General features: G+C 38.1%; 1 protein-coding gene across 2 annotated transcripts in view; it reads left to right on the forward strand.

Moving 5' to 3' along the window:
• Window positions 1–24,131, forward strand: part of rad50 (RAD50 homolog, double strand break repair protein) — a 40,318-nt gene that overhangs the window by 10,206 nt on the left and 5,981 nt on the right. For both annotated transcript variants that reach the window (XM_018092195.2, XM_012959771.3), the window contains exons 9-21: window positions 133–326; window positions 648–854; window positions 1,564–1,746; window positions 6,080–6,237; window positions 9,978–10,153; window positions 12,555–12,792; window positions 15,128–15,317; window positions 17,181–17,307; window positions 18,441–18,634; window positions 21,429–21,539; window positions 22,560–22,652; window positions 22,731–22,844; window positions 23,662–23,789. In XM_018092195.2, the coding sequence (XP_017947684.1) occupies window positions 133–326; window positions 648–854; window positions 1,564–1,746; window positions 6,080–6,237; window positions 9,978–10,153; window positions 12,555–12,792; window positions 15,128–15,317; window positions 17,181–17,307; window positions 18,441–18,634; window positions 21,429–21,539; window positions 22,560–22,652; window positions 22,731–22,844; window positions 23,662–23,789 (2,113 nt within the window). The remainder of the gene's footprint in view (window positions 1–132; window positions 327–647; window positions 855–1,563; window positions 1,747–6,079; window positions 6,238–9,977; window positions 10,154–12,554; window positions 12,793–15,127; window positions 15,318–17,180; window positions 17,308–18,440; window positions 18,635–21,428; window positions 21,540–22,559; window positions 22,653–22,730; window positions 22,845–23,661; window positions 23,790–24,131) is intronic.

Here is a 24,131-nt window from a genome sequence, read left to right on the forward strand (position 1 = left end):
ATACCCCAACCTTTGCAAGAAGCCATATACTATATTTGCATACCTTTATGTTTTAAATGCAGTGCCTCTAAGATTATCTTCCTATCCCCTATAACTGGAAAGTAGATATAAAAAAACATTTTTTTTATACAGGACGTCTGCAGCTGGAGGCAGATCAACACCAGCAATACATCAAGACAAGGGACTCTCTAATCAAGTCCCTGGCAGCACAGTTAGAACTTGATGGTTTTGAGCGAACTCCTTTTAACCAGAGACAAACAAGCAACTTTCAGATGTTGGTGAAAGAAAGGCAGGAAAAGGATGAGGCCCATGCAAACCAGATCTTGGTAACAACATTCTTTTTGCTTAGAATACATTTACCTATCTGACATGCAAATGTTTTCTCCCTACTTTTTTTTTTAATATTTCCATTTACATACATAAAGAAAGAGATTATGTACATAGAGATCATACACACAGAGTGCCCATACTGAAGCCCAAGATCCAGTGGACAGAATGTAAAACAAGCAAATAATCAGACTTACTAATATAAATCAAAGTGACCTGAATACAAATATGTATTAAATGTCTATACAGCACTTTACTTTTCATGAGTTATGCCCAAATAGGATAGCCTCTCTAAATACCTATTATGTCTTTTATTGCAGAGAGAATTTTCAGAAAGAGAAGCAATGAAGCAGAGGCAGATCGATGAAATAAGAGACAAGAAAACTGGCCTTGAAAGAACTATTGAGCTGAAATCCTCCACACAGAGCAAAAAACACACTGACCTGAAGAACGTCAAATATGAACTTCAGCAGTTGGAAGGTTCATCCGACAGGCTACAAGAACTGGACGAAGAGCTTCAGAAGACGGTGAGTGATTTCTATATAACATTTATGACTATTTAGGGTTTTTTCACTTGTGAAGCAGAGAAGCATCATACATTCATAGACACATTTGTGTGTGCTAGTATTGGCTTAGTTCTGTATTAAATATTTATGTATCTTAAATGGCCTAGTCATTTAGTGTATATATATGTAATGTATATATGTATATATATATATATATATATATATATATATATTATAATATATGAGCACTTGGGTTTCTGGTCTGATGGGGTATGCAAAGAAGGTCTTGGATTTGGATCACCATACCATGAAGCATAAAAAATAAACAGTAAATAAACCCAGTAGGATTGTCTTGTATCTTATTTACCATGGCGTCTGTGGGAGATGGCCTTTACATGCACAAGAGGGGTTGTACCAAGTTTGGAAATGATGAAAAAGGAGCAAGAATTTTCTTTTATGCTGAGTTACTCTTGCCTAATTCAGACAAATGTATAGTTTTATATAGAATATTATTTTGCATAGAGACCGCTGTATTCATATATCACCAATATTTTTTTGTTGTAAATCTTGCACAAAGAACATATTATTCTGGTAGGAAGAGAATTGAAACCCCCATAGCAAATCTTGCATCTACTCATCCCAGAGACCCTAGTAACTTGTGCAAACCTTTCAAACATTTATCTAAATACTTGTGTGTATTTGATGTTTTCATGAAATAATTGCAATGCAGGAGCGTGAACTGGAGAATGTGGAAAAGAGCTGCAACTTGGAAGCATTGAGAGGGGAAGTTGCCCAACTACAGAGCCAAAAGTCTGATTTAGACAGAAATGTACGAAAGCTGGATCAGGAGATGGAGCAGCTAAATACACACACAATGACAAGAACCCAAATGGACATGCTAAAGAAGGACAAAGTAATGTATTCTGTCATTTATACAGTGATGCCCATTTTTTTATCACCTGCGTTTCTTAATGAGGGGTTGTGAATGAAGAAGAAGAGTATTGAGGTTTTTGTTTTTTTTTAAATTACTTTTAAAGAATTCTAAAAAATGTAGTGATTGAAATAGATATTTAGTTTTAAAATGTGTTCCTAATTTTAGTTTGTCTCTCTTGACATGGCCGTTTATGTCTTCTCTGCGGTCCTAACCTAGGCAGATCTGTTTCTAAAACTATACAAATGCAGTATATGTTAATGTAACTCTGCTGTTTGAACTAAAATTTTATGCGTTTATATGTTCATGTTTTATCCCTTTCCCTGCCAAAGACGTAGGTACTACGTCGGTTTAAAAAAAGCAGTTGTATTCCACCGATGTAGTACCTACGTTTTTGGTACTAGTGTAATTCTAGTCAGCTGTGCCCCCAACCCCCTCGGCAAGGAGCCAAGGGGGCTGGCAAGTTGGTCCAGCGATGCAATCACATCGCACGACCTACTTACAAGCAGCAGACCGATCGCAGCGTCTGCTGCTTGTCGAGTCTGTTCCCCCTGCTCCTTGCTCCTCCTAGCTCCGCCCATTCACTTCCTGTGGTGCGACGACTGCAGAGGACTGCAGAGAGGACTGCCTGCCTGCGATCCCTGCTGGTAAGTGCTCTTTATTTGCCTAATACACACACTTACACACATTTACAGGCATTTACACACATTTACACACACATCTACACACAATTTAGCATACTTTTTTTTTTTCTTTTGTCCGATTTTGCACACTCTAGCACACTTTAGCACACTTATATACACACTTACACACTATCACACACATTTTAGATGTCTGCACACATGTATACACAATTTTTTTGATGATGATGATGATGATGATTTTTTTTTACTTTTTTTTTTTTTACCCCTTTGTCTTTAGTTTTTTTCCCTAAAAATTTTTTTTTGACACCATGACTATTGGATCTATTATTCTAACCACTAATTACACTGTCATGTGACTTATTTTGTTGTGTCATCGATTTACACAATTTTTGTGGTTGTATTGCATTTTTATCCCTGTATAACTGTTCCTAATCTGCTTTTAGCATAGCTTTGCCATGCGGTACTTTGGTGTAGAAAAATAACTTTACCTATTTTGAATTCCTCAGAATGTGTACTTTCCAAAAATATATGGTTTTCTGGGGGTCCCTGTGTAGTTTGGGGGTGTTACACATAATACGCTGTCAGGGGGCTCTGTGTGCAAAAGCTGAGCTGGCAGGCGAGAAATCCTTATGCGCTATTTTCATTTTGGGGTCAGTACATACCGCAGACTTTGGTATATCTATGCATATTGGGCATCAAACTGTTCAGTAGGCCGCTGGTGTTCCTATTTGGGGTGATTTGCCTTTGTACGCAAGAAATTGTGTGAGATAAATGCAGCAAATTGCAATATTTTTATGCGATTTTCTCAAATGTCATAAAAACCACTAACTTTAGGAAAGCTTTGCAGATTGGTACTTTGGTGTAGAAAGGACTCTTTACCCTTGTTGGATTTGTCAGAATGTGTACTTTCCAATAATATATGGTTTTCTGGGTGTCTCTGTATAGTTAGGGGGGTTACGGTACATAATACGCTGTCAGGGGGCTCTGTGTGCAAAAGCTAAGTTGGCGAGAAATCCATATGCGCTATTTTCATTTTGGATTCAGTACACACCACAGACTTTGGTATATCTATGCATATTGGGCATCAAACTGTTCAGTAGACCTTAGGTTTTCCTATTTGGGGTGATTTGCCATTGTATGCAAGAAATTGTGTGAGATAAATGTGGCAAACTGCAATATTTTTATGTGATTTTCTGAAATGTCATAAAAACCACTAGCTTTAGGAAAGCTTTGCAGATTGGTACTTTGGTGTAGAAAGGACTCTTTACCCTTGTTGGATTTGTCAGAATGTGTACTTTCCAAAAATATAGGGTTTTTAGGGGTCACCCTACATTTTTGCAGCTTCCACCCCTCATAAAACTGCCATGTGTTTATGAATTAGGTAAAGATAAGCCATGAAATTAGTGTGCACAAGGTATATTTGGGGGTCTCTAAGTGCCATGTGCTTTGATAAACCTATGTACAGTGGGCATCAAACTGTTCAGTAGACCTCTGGGGTTCATATTTTTTGTCTTGGTACCTAATAACCTGTAGAAAATAAGATGCTGCATAGTGGAAGTTTTGAGGTGATTTTTGGAAATGCCATAAAAATCGTCAAACTTAGGAAAGCTTTATGGCTTGGTACTGTGGAGTATAATGACATGGGTACCCATTTTAGATTCGGGGGAATGTGTACTTTCCAAAAATGTATGACTTTCTGGGGTGAATGTACTTTTTACTAGCTTTATCCCACATATAATGATGTAAATGTGTTGATTTTGCAGAAGCTGAAATGATAGATCATATGGGGGTATGTTCTCATTGGGTCCCCTACATGCCACATACTTAGGTAAACCTATACATATTGGGCATCAAACTGTTCAGTGGGCCCCTGGCGTTCATATTTAGGGTGTTTTATCTTGGTACCTAATGCTATGTGGGAGATAAGATGCTGGAAACTGGAAGCTTTGAGTGGATTTTTAATAATGTTATCAAAATTGCCAACTTTAGGAAAGCTTTGCGGCTTGGTACTGTGGAGTAGAAAGACATGAGTACCCATTTTAGATTCGGGGGAATGTGTACTTTCCAAAAATATATGGCTTTCTGGGGTGAATGTACTTTTTACTAGTTTTATCCCACATCTAATGATGTAAATGTTGATTTTGCAGAAGCTGAAATGACAGAAATGACAGTACATATGGGGGTATGTTCACATTGAGGCCCCTACATGCCACATACTTAGCTAAACCTATACATATTGGGCATCAAACTGTTCAGTGGACCCCTGGTGTTCATATTTAGGGTGTTTTATTTGGTTACTTTATGACCTTTAGGAGTTAGGATACTATAGACTGGAAGCTTTGAAGCGATTTTAAAAAAATTTCACAAATTTTGATAAAAACCAATAACTTTAGGAAAGCATTGCAACTTGATAGTTTGGAGTAGACAAACAGTTGTGCCTATTCTGGATTCCCCAGAATCTCTTCTTTCTAAAAATGTAAAATTTTCTGGGATAAACTTTCTGTTAGTGGAATTTTTGGCCTTGAAATCTAAAGTATGCAGCTTTCTGGAGTAGTGCTTTGGAAATTTGGTAGTGTACTGCTGGGAGTTTTTGACCTATACAAGTGAGAAATCTCCATAAAACTATATATATTTGGTATTGGCACGTTCAGGAGACATGGGACTTTCCAAATCAGTTGTAATTTCATGCATAAACTAATTTTTGTTTCTGGTGCATGTGTTTATATTATGGAAAATATGATTTTTTTTCATTTTTTAGACATTTAGAAGCCTATATCTTGTTACAGAATTGGAATTACACAAAAATTCTACCATATTTTAAAAGCTTAGGTTGTCCTGAAAAAAACAATATATAGTTTTCCTGGGTAAACTAAAAGTCCCCCCAAGGAAAGGCCCCTAAAGTGAAAAACGGCTGGCAGTGAAAGGGTTAAACATGTTTACATGTTTATTTCTGGAATATGTTAAGATGACCATACAAGTTGAGATCCCCTTGTTTGTTTACGTCAGGCAAATCTGATTGTTGGCTCCAAGAATAAAACTGTGGAATTACAGGGCCCGTAGGCAAAAACTTTATCCGTGCACCAGTGGGGTCCACACACATTAGGATTTTTAGTCCTACCAGATAGATATTTGGACGTTTTTCGACCAGAGTCTGGTCGGGCAGGTGGTCCCAAGCACCCCATATTTTGGGCAATAAATTGACAACTTAGAATTTAACTATGTATGACCATCTCCATACTGTCTCCAAAGAGAATAGAAAGTATAGTAACAGTTGCAATGTAGCAATCCAATAAACCTGGAGTATCATGCCATTTGTACTGATGACTACCATTTAACAGGGCTTAAATGAAAACTATATCTCCAAACAATGTAGATCACTATAAAAAAATCACCTAAAACAGTTCATATGTAAAACCCTGCTTCAGCTAAATAAACCATTTTCATAAAAATATACTTTTTTTAGTAGTCTGTGCCATTAGGTAATGCCAAATAGAAAATTACCATTTGACGTTCTAAGGGTCGCCCCCAGGGATCATATGATTTACGGCACACACAAACAAACCAAGGGTGCACATACAGGTTAGGTCTGCATTGTTTCCTTGTTTTCTGAAGGGCAGTGAGATTCCTTCTGGATGAAATGAAATAATCTGTAATGCGTGTTTTATTCCTAGGCAGACAAAGATGAACAAATAAGAAAAATTAAATCTAGACACAATGATGAGTTGAGTTCTTTAATTGGGTATTTTCCAAATAAGAAGCAACTTGAAGACTGGCTGTATTCAAAAAGAAAAGATGTTAATCAGACTCGTGAAAAGCTGGCCCGGTTTACGTAAGTACAAAACAAAATACAAATTCCGTAGAAACTTGTTTTGCTTTTTAATTCATAGTAGGAAATCGGAGCTGCTTCAATACATAATTATTATATAATGTTAAAAGTTACAAGACTGTTCTTGTCCAACACGCTTGACAAAATTGCACCACCACAAACAGCCTGAACTCTGAAATTACAAATGAATGTGTTTATTCTAAAGTACAACCTCCTCTCTTCCAAGAAAATTTATTTTACCATTTACAGTCATCAAATTCAAAGCGCCTTTTCCAAACTCGATTCCCTTCTCTTGCTCCCTCTGTCTGGCCCAGCCCAAGATCTTGCTGCATTCATTTGAAAGAAAATTGACACCTTAAAAGGAATTCATTGCAACAATACATCAGCTATTCCCCTCTCTCAGACATTAAAATGTTCCCTTAAAACTCACTTCTGCAAAGCCTACACACTGAACTAATAACCCCTGGGTGCTTCCAGACAAAATTTTCAATTCCCAAAACACATCATCCTACACACATGAAATGTTCATATAATACATTTCCCCCCTAACTTATTCCATGTAGAGGGCCAATTATTTTTTTTTTTCATACATTTTGTTCAAGGGCTGAATTATACTAAAATGGCGATGCCATACAATGAAGACTATGGAGCCCTTGAGCAGACTGGTGGCCATAAAAAAAAAAAAAAAAAAACTTTGAAGGCCCACATTTGGCCCATGGGCCCCCCCAGTTGGACAGCCCTGATATAAGTCATTATCTCCTAATTTCCCTTTATCCCCTTAATCCTTGCAGGCAGCCCTATTAACAAACTATCAGTCATACATAGATATATAACAAGTTGTTGTATACGCTTTTGTAGAGCACTGGAGAATATGTTGGCGCTTTATAAATTATATTGTTATAAATTAATATAAAATATATATGACCGTAAGTAGTCTGTATATAAGCAAAAGGGTTTTTCGCCTTTAAAATAACTTTTAGTATGTTGTAGAGAGTGCTATTCTGAGACCATATGCAGTTGGTCTTTTTTTTATTCTTTGTGGTATTTTAATTTATTTTTTTTTCCCCGCATCTCTCCAGTTTGGAATTTTAGCAGCTAGGGTCAAATTACCCAAGCAACCAAGTAGTGGTTTGAATGAAAAACTGGAATCTGAATAAGAGGGCGTCTGAATTGAAATTGAAATGTAATTGTAACCACGTGGAGCAATAGTTTTTTCGGTACTGTGTCTGTAGGGGGAAAAATGGCAAATAATTAAAAAAACTATAAAAAATGAGGACCAGTTGAAAAGTTACTAAGAATTGACTATGCTATAACATACAAAAGTTCATTTAGGGTAAACCACCCCTTTAATTGCCATGCCACCAATCTGTGGCATTCTACAGCCAATTTTAAAGCATATCCATTTTAGTGATCCCCCATGCCTCCTCAGTGGAATTTATATTTGACCTAATGTACATGTGATTTAATTGCCATTAGTAGAGATTGCATTGTATTGCATTTATGGATGCATCCCTCTTCTGTTTTGCATGACTTGGATATGAGGTCCAGGTCAGTTGTTTCCAGTGGTTGCACATTCAGTGCAGCGCTTCCTCAGTTTCCATAACTTGCAACAGAATGGAGAAACTTGAAGATTACAAATCGGCCGCATATTAGGAAACAGTGAGTGAGCATATTATTTCTGCTGTTTAAGGCAAGGTTAAGCTTGGGTAGCAAGGTTTCAGTATGACTGCAGAGTTTTCCTTGTGAAACATTCCGTCAGACTCTAAACTTGAATGTTTCTGAGAATTGGCCACAAAGATACATTTGGCACCTTGGCAGTGCTTTCCAGGGTTTATAACGTGTACCCTCCCTCTCTGCCAATCAGGCCTAATGTTATGTGAGTTTCTATTTAAAGATTTCAAATAAGGTTAAAGATATATAAAAAGATCTCAAGCAGAGAAGGGAAAAATCAGACATCATTCTGGAATATGTTGTTTTTTTATCTGTCCGTTTAATCAAAGCTATCTACTACAGTGCCGTTATTTCAGGCATTATTTCTCTCGGTGAAAGGAGCTAGAAACAGGCATTTTATTTGTAATCTAGTAGCATTTCTCTTCAGCAAGCTCCAAGGGTGTCTGCAGAAAAATTTTCAGGGGGGCAAAGTCATCAACCTAAAGCAACCTGTTTTAGAGATGCCAGCTTTGTAACGCACTACTGTAGGGCATCATTGGGGAACGTCACATGCTGCTGAAAATATGAGAATAACCTATTTGGTCTGAGGGCACTATTGGGAGGGCCCTTCTCCCATCACTGAATTCACACTGAACCTGTTCATATCTTACTTTGAGGGAATATTGTAAAACCTGGGGGAATGTCGTCATATTTTGAGGGTTGTATCATAAACTGGATAACTCCTATGCTGTATTTCTAGACTAAGCCTGTATACTGGTGCTAAGGTAATGCCAGGTTTGTAAGTAAATAATTTATTGACAAAGCCCAAAAATTCACCCACAGCTTCCATAATTGCGTAACAAGAAGGTTCTATTTAACTAGAGAGTATATATCATACTAATGTGTTGCACCATACATAACACAATGATCACTTGGAAAAGAAACGTGTCATCCTAATGCCTTGGTCCTGTTATTTATGGGTACCCAGGTTCAATATTTTCCCTTGTGTTCTCTGTGCCCCATCCTACATCTAATAGTACCAATAGGAAAAAAAGCCACAGAACTTGTCATTAGTAGGTAGCAGGGAAACGAAAGTACATATTTTATTCTCTTAAAATGCAGAAAAAAACTAATTCTATTTACTGTGGAAAAACAGTGGATTTATGGGTCTCAAAATCAGTTTTGACCTCCTATGGAAAAACTATGCCTCTTACACACAGAGACACAGGTAAAGCCTTCCCCACACACTGAAGCAGAGCCATTTTTAACCCAGCCTCAATTTCATACGCACAGCATCATGTGGCCAGACTGGGGCTCAGAGAAGAGACAAGGTAACACGTTTCGGGCTGCAGCAGCTGCCAGAGAGACCTGCACTGTTACCAGGAGAGATACAGAATTAGCAGTTGCTGAGATCTTATCCTGCCCTTTACTGTGGATACCTATAGCAAACACAATCAAATGCTTTTATTGGCTAAAAAGTACATCTATGTGCCAACACATCCATAAGCATAATGTCCAGCTTCGCACAAACATGTTATTGGGAGTGACTGTGACATGGCAGGTTTAGGAGCAATTACAAATTATTTTAGGAGTGGTAGGCCACAGAAAATCATTGAGAAGCTAGGAAGAGTTATAGATAATTTATGTGCTATGTGTAAATCACGTTTGGCTGGAACACAAAATATATTCATCAGTATCTTACGAGCATAGCTGTTCTCAGGCAATATTGCCTGCCTAAATGCAGGATGCTGACTGTGGGGGGAGATATAAATATGGCTTGATATTTTATTATAGCCCTGCAGGGTTCACTGTGTCCATTTGTTTCCTCTGAAACCTGCACTTCACACTGTCTTCTTTGGTGGTAATTCTATCTGCTTATTGGTTCCTGTGGGTTACTAGATAAACTATGCTTTATTACTTTACCCCATTAGTCTCTCATATTTTTGCATCGTGTAACAGGGTTTTCTGTGTAATTTCTGTTCTAACACCACTTCTTAAAATGTGCATTTGGTTATTTTTGAGCAGGAAAAAAGTACTGCTGATTCATATGCAAGAACTTTTATGTCTAAATTGGAATATTTCTATTTGAGCAGTAAGGAGTTAGTAGCAGCTGAGCAGAACAAAAATCACCTGAGCAATGAGCTTCGCCGAAAAGAGGAACAGTCCACCTCATTTGAAGAGAAGGTTTTTGATGTGTGTGGCAGCCAGGACTTTGACAGTGATCTGTCACGCCTCCAGGACGATATAGAAAAAACTTCTAAACAGAGGGGTAAGGTTCTAGCGTGCCTAGGGTTGCCTCCTTTTTATTGAAATTATACTAGCCAGGGTGGGGGACGGAGCCACTAGGGGAAGGATTGTGATGTAATTGGGCAGGCCAGTGATGTAACATGGGCGGAGCTGAGCCATTGAGGGCTGGAATGTAAGGTGATTTGGTAAGTATTGTAGCTAGGAATGGGAGAAAGGTGTGGATTGGAGGCGGGTCAGGGGCGGTTTTACTAGTCATTGCAAATTTACTGGCATGTACATTGCCAGTAAATTTGTAATACAGGTAGGGGACCTGTTATCCACAATGCTTGGGACCAAGGGTTTTTGGGATCAGGGTCTTTCCATAAATTAGATCTCCATACTAAAAAATAATTTAAACTTTAATTTAACCCAATAAGGATTAATTATATTGTATATCAGGTACAAGGTACAGGTATGGGACCTGTTATCCAGAATGCTCGGGACCCAGGGATCTTTCTGTAATTTGGATCTCCATACCTTAAGTCTACAAAAAAATCATTTAAACACAATAGGATCGTTTAGCCTCCAATGAGGATTAACCTGTTACTCAGGTACTGTTTTATTATTATAGAGAAAAAGGAAATCATTTTTAAAAATAAGAAGTATTTTCTCATAATGGAGTCTATGGGAGATGGCTTTCCGTAATTTGGAACTTTCTGGATAATGGGTTTCCGGATAACTGATCCCATACTTGTATATAGAGAAAAAGAATATACACAAAATGAAGTGTATAGGACAGTGCTGTCCAACTTCTGTTGTACCGAGGGCCGGAATTTTTCCGACCTACGTGGTGGAGGGCCGATAATGGAAGCCAGTTTTGACCACTCCCCTTTTTGAAACCGCACCCACTTGAAACCACACCCATGTTATCACATGACCATACCCATATTAATTGTTGTAGTACAGCAAAACCCTGCCATACTCTGCCTTCCCTACCCTGCCTGTGTGTGCCATACTCTGCCTTCCCTACCCTGCCTGTGTGTGCCATACTCTGCCTTCCCTACCCTGCCTGTGTGTGCCATACTCTGCCTTCCCTACCCTGCCTGTGTGCCATACTTTCACTGTGTGTGCCATTCTTGGCTGGTTTGTGCCATACTTGGCCTGTGTGTGCCATACTCTGCCTGCCCTACCCTGCCTGTGTGTGCCATACTCTGCCTTCCCTACCCTGCCTGCGTGTGCCATACTCTGCCTGCCCTACCCTGCCTGTGTGTGCCATACTCTGCCTTCCCTACCCTGCCTGCGTGTGCCATACTTTCACTGTGTTTGCCATTCTTGGCTGGTTTGTGCCATACTTGGCCTGTGTGTGCCGTACTCTGCCTGTGTGTGCCATACTCTGCCTTCCCTACCCTGCCTGTGTGAGCCATACTCTGCTTGCCCTATGATGCCTGTGTGTATGGCACACACAGGCAGCATACAGTGACACAATGCTGGCACTGCTCTTACAGTCTGCACAATAACTATATATTAAAAAACTTTTTAATTGAAGTACCCCCTCAGTATATGTTCTTTTTGTAGTGTGCAGGGATTATTTGTGGGTTTCTACTGCTCCTGAGGTGTGAACAGGGGAACAATGGGGGTGATTACAGCCTGAGCCTGAGGTGTGAACACTGCAGGGGTAGAACAATGCAGAGATTAAAAAGTGTGAAAAACACAGGGGATTACATGTTTAAACAATACAGGGGGATTACAGCCTGAATCTGAGGTGAGAACCATGCAGGGGGGGCAGTTAATCACAGTACTGATACCATTTAAAGCTTACACAAGAGTAAGCCATCAAAGCAGCCAGACAGGTGGGGGGCCACACAGAGGGGGGCCGCGGGCCGCATGTTGGGCAGCACTGGTATAGGAGATGGCTTTCCCATAATTCAGAGCTTTCTGAATAACGGGTTTCCATATAAAAAATCCCATACCTGTACCAGCCCCGCCCTTGACTGTTATTTTACCGTCCAGGCCTGTGAAATAACTGGGGTAACCCTAAGCTTGATACATAAATTACACATGTAATTCAATCTTACTTTGCATTAGTTTTTAATAAATCTATTAGTCACCCAAAAGGTGTGTTCCAAATTCTCACAATGTACTTATCACTGTGTTACGCATTCTGTAGGTATATATATATAATATATATATATAATATTTATTTATTTATTTATTGATTATACCTGAGTTATTTGGAGTGTTTTAGATTAAAGCCAAAAGGAAGTTGTTGGTAAGAATAGCTTGGCTCAAGCAGGGGCATAATTTGTAGCCTAATAATATGTAGCACAAAATAGAGGCCTAATGTGCCCGCCACATTGTTGTAGAGTCTTATTCTTCAATAATACATGATAGTTATTAAGGTTTTAATACTAAAATAACCACATGGTTAATTCTTTTTCCGTTAGCCATGCTTGCTGGAGCAACAGCAGTTTACACACAGTTCATTACCACGCTGACTGAGGAGAACCAGCCCTGCTGCCCTGTCTGTCAGAGAATATTTCCCTCTGAAGCAGAGTTGCAGGATGTGATTAATGATATGCAATCCAAGCTGCGCCTTGTTCCTGACAAACTTAAGGCAGCCGAAGGGGAACTGAAAAGGAAAGAAAAAAGGAAAGATGAAATGATGGAACTGAAACCAATGAGGTATGTGCATCACTGCTGGCTGTGAAGAGATGTGCAATTGTTTTATCTTGCCTAACCCTGGCATGAGTATAACTGTAAACAAGGGTTAGTCCTGAGTAAAGCAGTACTGATAAAAATAAACATTTTTTGCTTTTATAAGAAACCATTTTTCTCTGATTATCTGTAATATATCTAGTTTTAAATTTAAAAAAACAATGGTATACCTGCACCTAAGCACCAGATCAATCCAAGCAAAAAAGCTCTTACAGACTGACAGTGGAGAATCCCCTGCATGTGCCAGTGGCCTTGGATCTCCTGTAATGCCATCACATAAACAAGTCTCAAACATGACACTCTCATGATTAGACCATAGCATGACACTGCAGCCCTGCTTGCGGTTGTGTGAGTTTGTAATCAGTATTAACATTTTAGTTAGCAAGTAAGCAAATCCCATTCATTCCCCGGAGCTGTCAGGTGTTTTACACCCAGTCCCAAAATATCCTATAAGCTTGAGTGTCATTGACACCAAGCTGCCATTTAAAAGATATAATTTGATTAAAACTGTAATTCATAAGAAACAGAAGTTTGTAAAACATTGCTAACCCAAGTGAAAAGTAAATGACTATGAACTCTAAAAGTCACTTATTTTTAATATTTTAGCCCGTTTTGTCCTGTCATGTACATATCCTCTTCTTCTTCTTCCATAGCCCTATTACTGAAAACCCACTGAAAATGAAAATGTCATCTTTCCATAAACCACCTCTTTTGAATCCTTCCAAAGTTAAAGCTCATTCAAAAAGCAATTTATTGCCACTAGATGGCAGCATGTTCAGGAACTTTCCTTTATACGGTAGCAGTGCTTTTAATAAGTCATCACTGTTAAAGTAATGTTTTATTGCATTTACGGTTACGGTAACTTATGTTAAGCCCTACATTTTATAACAATGTAATTTAATTAATCAGAATCGGTTTTTAAACCAGATTAGCAGGGTACTTGAAAACTGAGATGTTCTGAAAGTTGTCCGATGATTTTATCTTTTACAGGAGAACTAAACCCAAAAAATGTATATGGCTAGAAATGCCATATTTTATTTACTAATCTTATCTTACCAGCCTGAAGGTTCAGCATCTCTATAGTAGTAATGATCCAGTGCTTTAAAGTTGTCACAGGGGGTCACCATACTAGATTCTATTCAAAGCATCTGCTCACATGCTCAGTGTGCTCTAAGCAACTGTTGGGAAGCTAAGCTTAGGGGATGTAGCAAATTATCAAGCAGAAAATTAGGTTTAACTGTCATATAAGATGATGCCTAATTATTAAATTCTGATGCTAATTGCTGTGCCATGCAAGGTGAATCTGAATAAATTACTAATCAGCCTTATACTGTCACATGTATATTCTCTCTCTCTCTCTCTCTATCTCTCTATATCTATATATATATATATATATATATATATATATATATATCAGTATATTGTGAGTGGGTCCCTAAGCTCAGGTAAGTGACAGCAGCACAGAGCATGTACAGTGAATCAGCAGAAAAGAAGATGGGGGGCTACTGGGGCATCTATGGAGGCACAGATCTTCCCTGCTCTTGGCTGTGAGGGCCTTGGGCTGGTACAGAAGCATAGTGTGCAACATTTCTAACCTGCTTCTTAAGTTAAGCTTTAGTTCTGCTTTAATTATTGGGGAAGAGAAATTGGGGCATATTTATCAAAGAGTCAAATTAGAGCTTGTCACATTGAAATTTCACCACTCCTTACAAAGGGAGAATGCAACTCCTGTTCTGGATCACTGGTCTTTTTATTGGCTAATGGCTCCTGCCTTTCCACTGGGTAAATCTAAAACAAAATATGGAGGAAGCAGAGGAGCAGAACTATGCTGCAACTTACTTTATTGATTTTGTACCACACTGCATGTTTCGGGCTAGCATGCCCTTTATCATGCCCCTTTACTTGACAGGACAGGAGCACAGGGGGTTTAGCTTTAGAAGATCCATTTAACCCACGACTGCTTGAACTGAAAACTCTGATATTGTGATTTTCCACTGGTAATCTGCTCTGCCCATCAGCTGAAATAGTATCATTTAACCATTCGTGTATGGTCATATGTATGTACTAATATAGCATGGAGCAGTCACATATCCTGCACTTTGCTCTGTGTTTTTATCTTTAAGTTCAGTATGTTTGTTCTTAGTGAAAATTGACTAATTTTTCCCTCAAACTCTTCACTTATGAACAATCGTACCAATATTTTATAAATATATAATTTTTTCTTAATGACGTGTGAATTGTGCTATACAGTTAGATTTTTCAGGTTATTATCTGAAAATGTTGTTTGTTCATTTATTGCTAGGCAAATGCTGGCAGACCTGAAAGAAAAAGAAGTCCCAGAGATACGAAACAAGCTAGTGGCAATAAACAGAGAAATACAACGACTGAAAAATGATGTAGAAGAGCAGGAAACTCTTATTGCCACGTTTGTATCTGAAGAGGAAAGCGCCAAAGCCTGTTTGCAGGATATCTCCCTCATGGAACGATATCAGGTACATCTAGCAAACTTGTATTCAACACAAATAGAGAAGTATGCTGTAATGGTTTTACCATTCTATTGGCTGACATATTGGAGCAGCCAAGTATCCCTGCTTAGGCTAATGGCACATGGGGCATTTTGACCACTGATGTCACCCAGTGTTCAAAAAGGTCCTATCTCCCTGTCACAGCTTATTTTCATTAGCGAAAAGCATGCTTAGGAGAGAGATGTACTTGCATGCAGAAATACTCACACACGCCTTTTTTGCACAGGGGTCCACTTTCTAACTCTACATATGCAGCACACAGGGTTCTTTTCATTTATTAACATTATTAGTAGTGACAGGGGGATTTAACTGCCACTGTTTACCCCCAGAGGGTAGCAATGGCCAAAGCTCTCGTGTCATAGGTCTTAGAGGAACAGTATATACCTTAAAGGAGAAAGAAAGGTAAAAACTAAGTAAGCTTTATCAGAAAGGTCTATGTAAATACAGCCATAAGCACTCACAGAAACGCTGCACTGACTTCTCTGTCAAAAGATTTCTCTATGTCTGTAATCCATGTGCCAGAGACACGCAGATCTCTGCTGTCTCCTCTCTCCTGCTCCCCCCTCCCTCAAGAATACTACGAACTCACTCCCCCCCCCTTAGGAATGTGGATCTGAGCCAATCAGCAGGAAGCTGACTCATAGTCTAACTAACTGAGCATGTTCACTTGGTCTGGGTGTCTGTGCGAGGCATTATGGGAACTTTCTTTACACAGCTCAGTGTTTTTTTCTTCCTGTTTGTCTTCTGATCATCTGAACGGGAGAAATATGGGGAGACTTAAGGGCACTATTGAGAGAACTGAAGGTATGCCTGCAGCTTGAGATTAACTGTTTATTAGAGTTTCCTTTATAACTCCTTTGCTTAAAATTAACACAATAAATAGGACCTGTGTTGAAATTACATTCTACCTTTTGTTTGAATTAAAAAAAAAATCTACATTTTTATATTTTTGTGCCATTATAAAGCACTAATTATAAAGTTGGGCTATTCTCAATGTACTCGCAAAATGCTGGAAACAGCTTCATATTCTTGTTTATTCATTTGTTTATTGCCATAAATAACAGAAATCATCGATATTTCTTAAAATAAAAAGTGTGTTCAGCACTAGCCCTATTTATTAAGCTCATGTTCAAAAGGGTTGTATACTATTGCTTTAAAGGCTCTATTGAGAACATTATCATTTCCTCATGTGACAATAAGACCACTGATTTTATTTTAACCCATAGTAAATTGTTTCAAAAATTACAAAGAGAGAAAAGATGATCTTTTAAGAAGTTTCTTCTTTTCCATTAGAAATATTTTACTGTGAACTCCTGAAGCTTTCTCAAAAATGTATTAATCACACTTGCCACAAGAAAATGCTTTATCAATGGCTTCCTGTGGGTATTATCTCTGTGTAAGTGAAAGCCTGGGGATATCAGGCAGGCAGTGGGTGATATGGTGACAGGAGAGATGGGATGATAACCTTAATATAGAATATTTCTTTAAGTTCATAGATAAGTCATGGAATAGACTAAAATAGAATAGATTAAATATAGGAAATTACATATCCAGAATATTTTCTAAAGGTGAAAAATAAGTCTGCTCCTAATTCTTGCATTGGGATGAGTTTTTTGCCAGATCAAATTGTATTATAGTAAACAGAAGAACAGGGCTTTGAGCAACTACAATTCTATTTTGACCTTGTTCATTTTTTGGATCAGCGTACTTTAGATAGATGAACATTTCCCCAAGCTTTAAGTTTTTAGTAGGTTCTCAAACGGTATTTTGTTGTATTTTGTTCTCTGTTTCCAGTCATGCATATTGTTTTCCACCCTTTGTGCTTGACAGATGGAACTTAGAGATGTAGAGCGGAAAATAGCACAGTATGCCACCAAACTACAGGGGGTGGACCTTAACCGCACTGTCCAGCAGGTTAACCAAGAAAAACAGGAGAAGCAACACAGCCTGGATAATGGTAAGAATCTCCCAACGGATAATGATCAGCAATATGATTTCAGCAGCCTGTGCTTCTAATAAATAGGGGTGGGATAAAGTATATTTATGAAAAAAATATCTAAACCATGTAAATGTAGTTACTACCTTGGTCCTGCTTAGTTAATGGGTTATTTACCTCTATCTTTAAATATAATGTAGAGAGTAATATAAGACAATTGGTAATTTGTCTTCATTTTGATTTTTTAATTATTTAGCTTTTTGTTCATCAGTTCTCAAGTATGGAATTTTAGCAGCTGGTTGCTAGGATCCAAATGACTTTAGCAACCAGGCAGTGGTGTGAATGATAGACTGGAATTTTAATAGAAGAGGGCCTTAATAGCAAGATAAAAATAATAATATATAGCAATATTGTTTTTGTCTTCCGGGGTCAGTGACCTCCACTTGAAAGCTGGAAAGAGGCAGTGGAAGTAGGCAAATAATTTTAAAGCTAAAAATTAAGAAATTAAAAAGATGCTTAGAAATTCTTTCACTTATTAAAAGTAAAGGTAAACTACCCCTTTAAAGAATGACACTTCTTTATCTGTTTTACCCAACAAAAAATTCTTGTTCATTAGGTAATTTATTTTTTTTACCAAAGTCATTACTGACATAACTTTCTATCCCTTTAGTTTTTGGATAAGATTTGAGCTTTGGGTTCTGTTTTTTTTTTTTTTTGTTTTTTTTTTAGATCTGCATTTAACTACCAACAAATATTATAGGTTTCCCCTACAGGATTAGCCTGTACCTCTGGCTCCTGGTGCAGGAAGCCATTTTGGGATGCTAAGAATCCAAATAACGAGGAGAGTCGCAGCTCTCTTATTATGCATGTGTGTGTCCAAACATGGCAGCCTGCACTGGGAGCAGAAAGTATTGTTTCTCCCAAAAGGAGTACAGACTTTATGAGCCCACACATCCAGTGGGTAAAAAACAATTTTCCATTGATGGTGCCCTTTAAATCTGAATTAATACTGTGAATGTTCCCCAGGTGTCTACAGCAACACTGACCTGTTTATTTCTGATAGTACTTTTTAGCCTTACTCTCTTTTGCATGCCAGTCTTGGCAGATGGTGGTTATCCCTGTAACCGTGTATATCATTTCATTTACTTTTGAAGTTTCTGGAAAAATTGAGCTTTTAAGAAAACGCATACAAGATCAGCAAGAACAGGTCCAACAGCTGAAAAGTACAGTAAATGAGCTAACGGCAGAAAAGCTCCACATCTCAAGTAACCTTCAGCGGCGGCAGCAGTTGGAAGAGCAAAATGTAGAGCTGACAACTGAGCTTCAATGCTTATCCAGAGAGATTAAGGTGAAGAAATGACTAGAGAGCCACAATACATTGTTTCCTAGTGTAATGGAATCTGGTTTAAACGTAGGGGCCAATTTATTAACATTTGTATTTATTTTGTTTTTTTGTTTCCCCAAATCAAACTTTTTAGCTTTAAAAATCAGGTATTTAGATAGGCAGACAGACAGGGAGACTAATCACCCGCAACAAATCTCCCCAAAATGCCATCTCACCGGCGATTTACATTTTCGCCAGTGGGATGGCATTTCGGGGAGATTATTCGCCCGCGACAAGGGAGATTTGTCACGGACGACTAATCTCCCGTGTGCCACAGCCTTAAAACTCTTTTTCATTATTTATCAAGTGTAAATATCACAGAACGGTGAGATACAAAACTTTACCATCTAAAAGCTGCTGTGGTCATGTAGAAGTCAATGGGAGCTGTATTTATTAAATTGTAACAATCTTTACTGGAAATGTAATAGTTTGTAATCACACACAGTTTCTTACAAAAACAAGGATTTAGCGGTACAGTTGTAGGATATAGAAGTATTATTATTACTCTTATGCAAGCCTGTCCAACTGGAGGCCAGCCAAAGGATTTTTATGGCCCCCAGTTGGCTCAGAAGCTCTATAGACGTCACTGAATGACATCATCTATAGTTTATCTGACCCTCCAACATGCTGTATGAGATATTAGATATGAGATATTTGTCTATCACAGGATAATGTTTTAGGAAACATATCATAATTTTATAAATACATACATTTGAAGGTACAATGACTAGGCAAACCTAGTTTCTTGTTACATCACACATTGCCATGGCTTACAAGCAAAGGGGGGCACATTACACAAAGAACAAGGCCTTTTTTACTAACTTTGTCTCAATGCAGCAACTCTTAGCAACTAGTCAGATATTCACTTAGATTAGTAAAACTGCATTCTAGTGATTAACATCTATTGCTTATCTATCGCTATAGGTTATGGCACTGAGGCACTTTTAGGGTTTCTCACTTTCCCCTTCTCAAAAGACAGGCAGGAGGGCAGGTGGTGATGTACCAGGTTGGGACAGTGACATTACTGGGCGTGGCGGTGCTGTCACAGGTTGGGGCTATGGCGTGGCAATCGGCAGTTTTCTGCCTGGTTTTCCGAATTTGCAAACTTTTGCCCGGTGTTCAGAAATAAAATCAAGAGATAATGGTCTTTTGTATTAACACATTTGATTCATTGGGGTTTAAGGGTGTGTTATGACCTCACTTTAATAGTAGAATAGCGTCAGTAACAAAAAACTTGTATTTAAAATGTGTCAGTACAGTTACTGTATCTGTCCTTAACTTAACATAACCTTACTGTTACTTTTAATGCTAATTTTTATTATCTTCTTTATTTTTAATGTTTCACCTAATTAGAAAAGTCTACATGGATAATGTAGAGTAATAATTATGTCTGGAATGTATAATAGCATTCATTCTTAAATTCTTTAATTTTTCTTTTTGTTGAACAAAACAATCCTGTTTGATTTAAGCAATGTTTAAATTATTTCTTAGTACTTAGTAGCCTTGACTGCCATGTACCACAACTGATCCTGTAAATTATACCCTAAAACGGTGCTTAGTGATGCCGTCAGTTATAATTGGTGCTTAGCGATGTAATATTGGTCACATGACTCGCTGAAACCTGTGTACAGGTATGTGATCCGTTATCCAGAATGCTCAGGACCTGGGGTATTCCGGATAAGGGGTCTTTCCGTAAATTCTGATCTCCTACCTTAAGTCTGCTAAAAAAATTATTTAAACAGTAATTAAACCGAGTAGGCTTGTTTGGCACCAATAAGGATTAATTATATCTTAGTTGGGATCAAGTACAAGGTACTGTTTTACTATTACAGAGAAAAGGGAAACCATTTTTAAAAATGTAAATTATTTTATTAAAATGGAGTCTATGGGAGATGGCCTTTCCGTAATTTGGTGCAGCAACAAAAAAGCAAATGGCACTCAGGGCTTCAAACAAGGGAAAAAACCCTTAAAGTATTTTTATTGCGGAGGTGCAACGTTTCGGGGCAACGTGACCCCTTTATCAAGCATATCACGTTGCCCCGAAACGTTGCACCTCCGCAATAAAAATACTTTAAGGGTTTTTTCCCTTGTTTGAAGCCCTGAGTGCCATTTGCTTTTTTGTTGCTGCACCATTTTTGGAGGGTGCCGATCCCTCCAGCAGTGTGCACCGGGCATACAGGTTTGGAGAGCTAGGGTGTGCGGATAAGGTCTCTGTGGTACCATACTTTCCGTAATTTGGAACTTTCTGGATAATGGGTTTCCGGATACCTGTATTATGATAAATCATGTTCCCCCTGTTAGAAGTCACCTCAAAGTTCCATTGCCTTTATAAAAACACTCGGCTTACGGACTTGCACCTTTATATGGTCATGGAAGTCCTTGATTACGTATAATATCCATACATTTTACAATAGGGGGTACATTATTTGCTATATTACACAATTTTTAAGAGAAAAAGTGTTGAAATCATACATGTAGTTGTTGGATAAAATGCTCAAGGCCAAAGTTGTTCACACAGGTGCATTGCACCAAGGCCAAAAATGTTTGTCTGCACAGTGGCTGGGCTTTGTATCGAAACACATTACAGCAGCACGCTAGCATAGTTTCTGTGGGGTTTAACATCACAATATATTTTATATGTAGTGTAGATGGTAGATGACCAGTAAAACTTCTATAAAACAGATGCTGTAATAAACTAGCATTTTATTGGATTTCTGTACTGCATAGTCATTTTTTTTCTCATTTCTCCAAATTTTAGGAAGCAAAGGAACAGGTTTTCCCACTGGAATCCACTTTGCAGAAATTTCAACAAGAAAAGCAGGAGCTTCTCCAGAGGAAGGAATTAAGCTACCGCGAGGCACAGGAAAAAGTAAGTCCATCCAGAAAAAGAATGAAGTAGTGAAGGTGTCCCTAAATGGAATGCACAGTTGGGGCCATTTATCAACACTGGGCAAATTTGCCTATGGGCAGTAACCCATGGCAACCTATCAAATTGTTGCATACATTGTTCTACCGGCAAATGGCTGAAAAAAGTCGATCACTGATAGGTTGCTATGGGTTACTGCCCATGGGCAAATTTGCAATTCCCTCCTTTAAAATATCCCTCAAAGGAGCTTTTTTTCTTGCCATCATAATTAATTTTACTCACCTATACTAAAGCTTTCAAAATTTGTAGAATGTTTCCATCTTAAGGTGGCCAAGCGAGCAGATCCTCTCCCAATATCCCTAACCATGAGTGGGCAATATCAGGCTAATTCGGACATTTGGCCCTGGGGCCAAATGAACGAATTAGAACGGCAGCTATAGGCGCCTGTTGGTACAGAGACCGCATCATTGAGCCAATGTAGTCCCCGATCCAACAAAAAAATCAAATCTGCCCTATCGAGATCTGCCTGATTTCAGGCCAGATGTCGGTCGGGCAGGCTCGTTGTTCGTGCCCATACACGGACAGATAAGATTACATTGTATTCAGCAAATGTTTATACCCTTATTTGTTACTGCTTACAAAGTGCTTGTTAAAAAAACAGCAAGTGCACCCACATCAGGGCAAAAAAAAAAATTCTACCTTTTGCCCCAAACATCCTCCAGTTTTTGCATGTATCTGGAGGATGGGGGGTCATTATACAATGTTTTTGAATAACTGCTTTCTAGGAAAATTAAAGTATCTTTAGCTTCACTGTTCTATACTGACCAATACAAGATATAACAAAACACATTCATTTAGAGCAATAGGCTTATTAACTGAGCTTCTCTTAACCACAGCTGTAATTTAATAGCACCTAAAACCTATACATGTGAAATTAAGAATAATGCTGAATTGATAGTGCTTTGTTACTAGTGTGAAATGATTCTGATTCTATTTTTGTTTTTATTTTTTTTATCCTCCTAGGTTAATGACATTAAGGAAAAGGTGAAAAAAATTAATTTATTTTCAAAAGATATTGAAAAGTATATTCAAGACGGAAAGGAAGACTTTAAGGAGGTAGGTGTATTTATGTAAAATGAATATATGCATACATTTTATTAAGCAGCCAAATTGTGATGATATTTTTATTTGCAGCAAAAAGAATGTGAGCTACAAGAATTAATTGCGCGACTGAATGAGTGTGAAAAACAGAAGGAGAAAATAAACAGAGAGATGGTCAATATCAGACAGGATATCGACACACAGAAAGTAAGAAGCTGTCATTAATTTTTATTAAAACTTTCTTTCTATATAGAGTGTTTTTTTAAAGACAGCTCCTGTATTAACTTAATATTGCTTCTGTTGCTTGGAGACCATATAATTAGTGCTCCTTCAGAATGTTTCCCTTTTGGGTCTTCAGGCTTCTCGGTAGCATGTTCATGACTGATGTGATTGAATCTTGTTGCTGGTTATCCTCTATACCTTTAACTGGACATAACTCTTTTTTTCCAGGAAGCTGGGTCTTCTTGTAATATGTCCTGATGAAAATAGTTACAATTTTGTCATTAAAGCACACATGCCAATGATTTTATTTAGTTTACAGATGTCAGGGGACTCTGCTGTCAATCTTTTCAGAAAGAAACCCTGCCCCCCTCAACACATTCTATGCACATAATACAAAATGCTACATGTTACAATGATACCCTCTATATATTGTGATCAGAAAGGGAACAAAATAAAGTCTGTCTCCACTTTGGATGCAATGCACTGGCAATCTGGTGAAGTGTTGGAAGCATTTGGACCCTATTACTTCTTAGTCTGGGGCAATGCAAAATGAATTTACAGGTTCATTGTATGTAGCAGTACTTGTACTTGTTGTATGAATCCATACTTCTTTCTTAGCTTTTATTGGTAAAGTTTAGTGCAGTCAGATGAGGGGGAGATGGCAAATTTTAGTTGGAAACAAAAAAACTTTCTAGTTCTCTTCTCCCAAAGTGGAAAGATCTTTCTTTGGAAATCTGTGAAAAAATGTATGGCATTTTTGGTAAACAATAACTGAAGTGAAATAAGCAGTTTTGTTTTCCAGATACAGGAAAGATGTCTTCAAGATAACTTAACTTTGAGAAAAAGGATAGAGGAGCTTAAGCGGGTGGAGGAAGAAAGACAGCAGCTTCTTAAAGAAATGGGGCAAATGAAAGTCATGCAAATGAAAAAGTAAGCATGCTGCCTCCCGTAGGTATCTTGTCATGGCTGCAGTATTTAACATATACATTGCTCGAGTACTCCGAAACAAATTACAGCATGAGTGAATAATAGTGGAAGTTGGGCTGGTCAAACTGACTTCAGACTTATACCGGATGCATTCTGTAGACCCATGTTTTATTTGTAATTCAGCTACAGCTGGGAAGCATCAGCCTGTGAGACCAGTACTTTGGTCAGGAGATACTTCTACCTAGAAATGAAACAAAATATGACCAGAGATAAATGATTAGGATTACTTTCTGATGTTACATTGATGTGGTACTATGGCATGGTTAATCTGTTGTCATAAACCTG

The sequence above is a fragment of the Xenopus tropicalis genome, chromosome 3, assembly GCF_000004195.4.
Source record: "Xenopus tropicalis strain Nigerian chromosome 3, UCB_Xtro_10.0, whole genome shotgun sequence".
NCBI lineage: Eukaryota > Metazoa > Chordata > Amphibia > Anura > Pipidae > Xenopus > Xenopus tropicalis.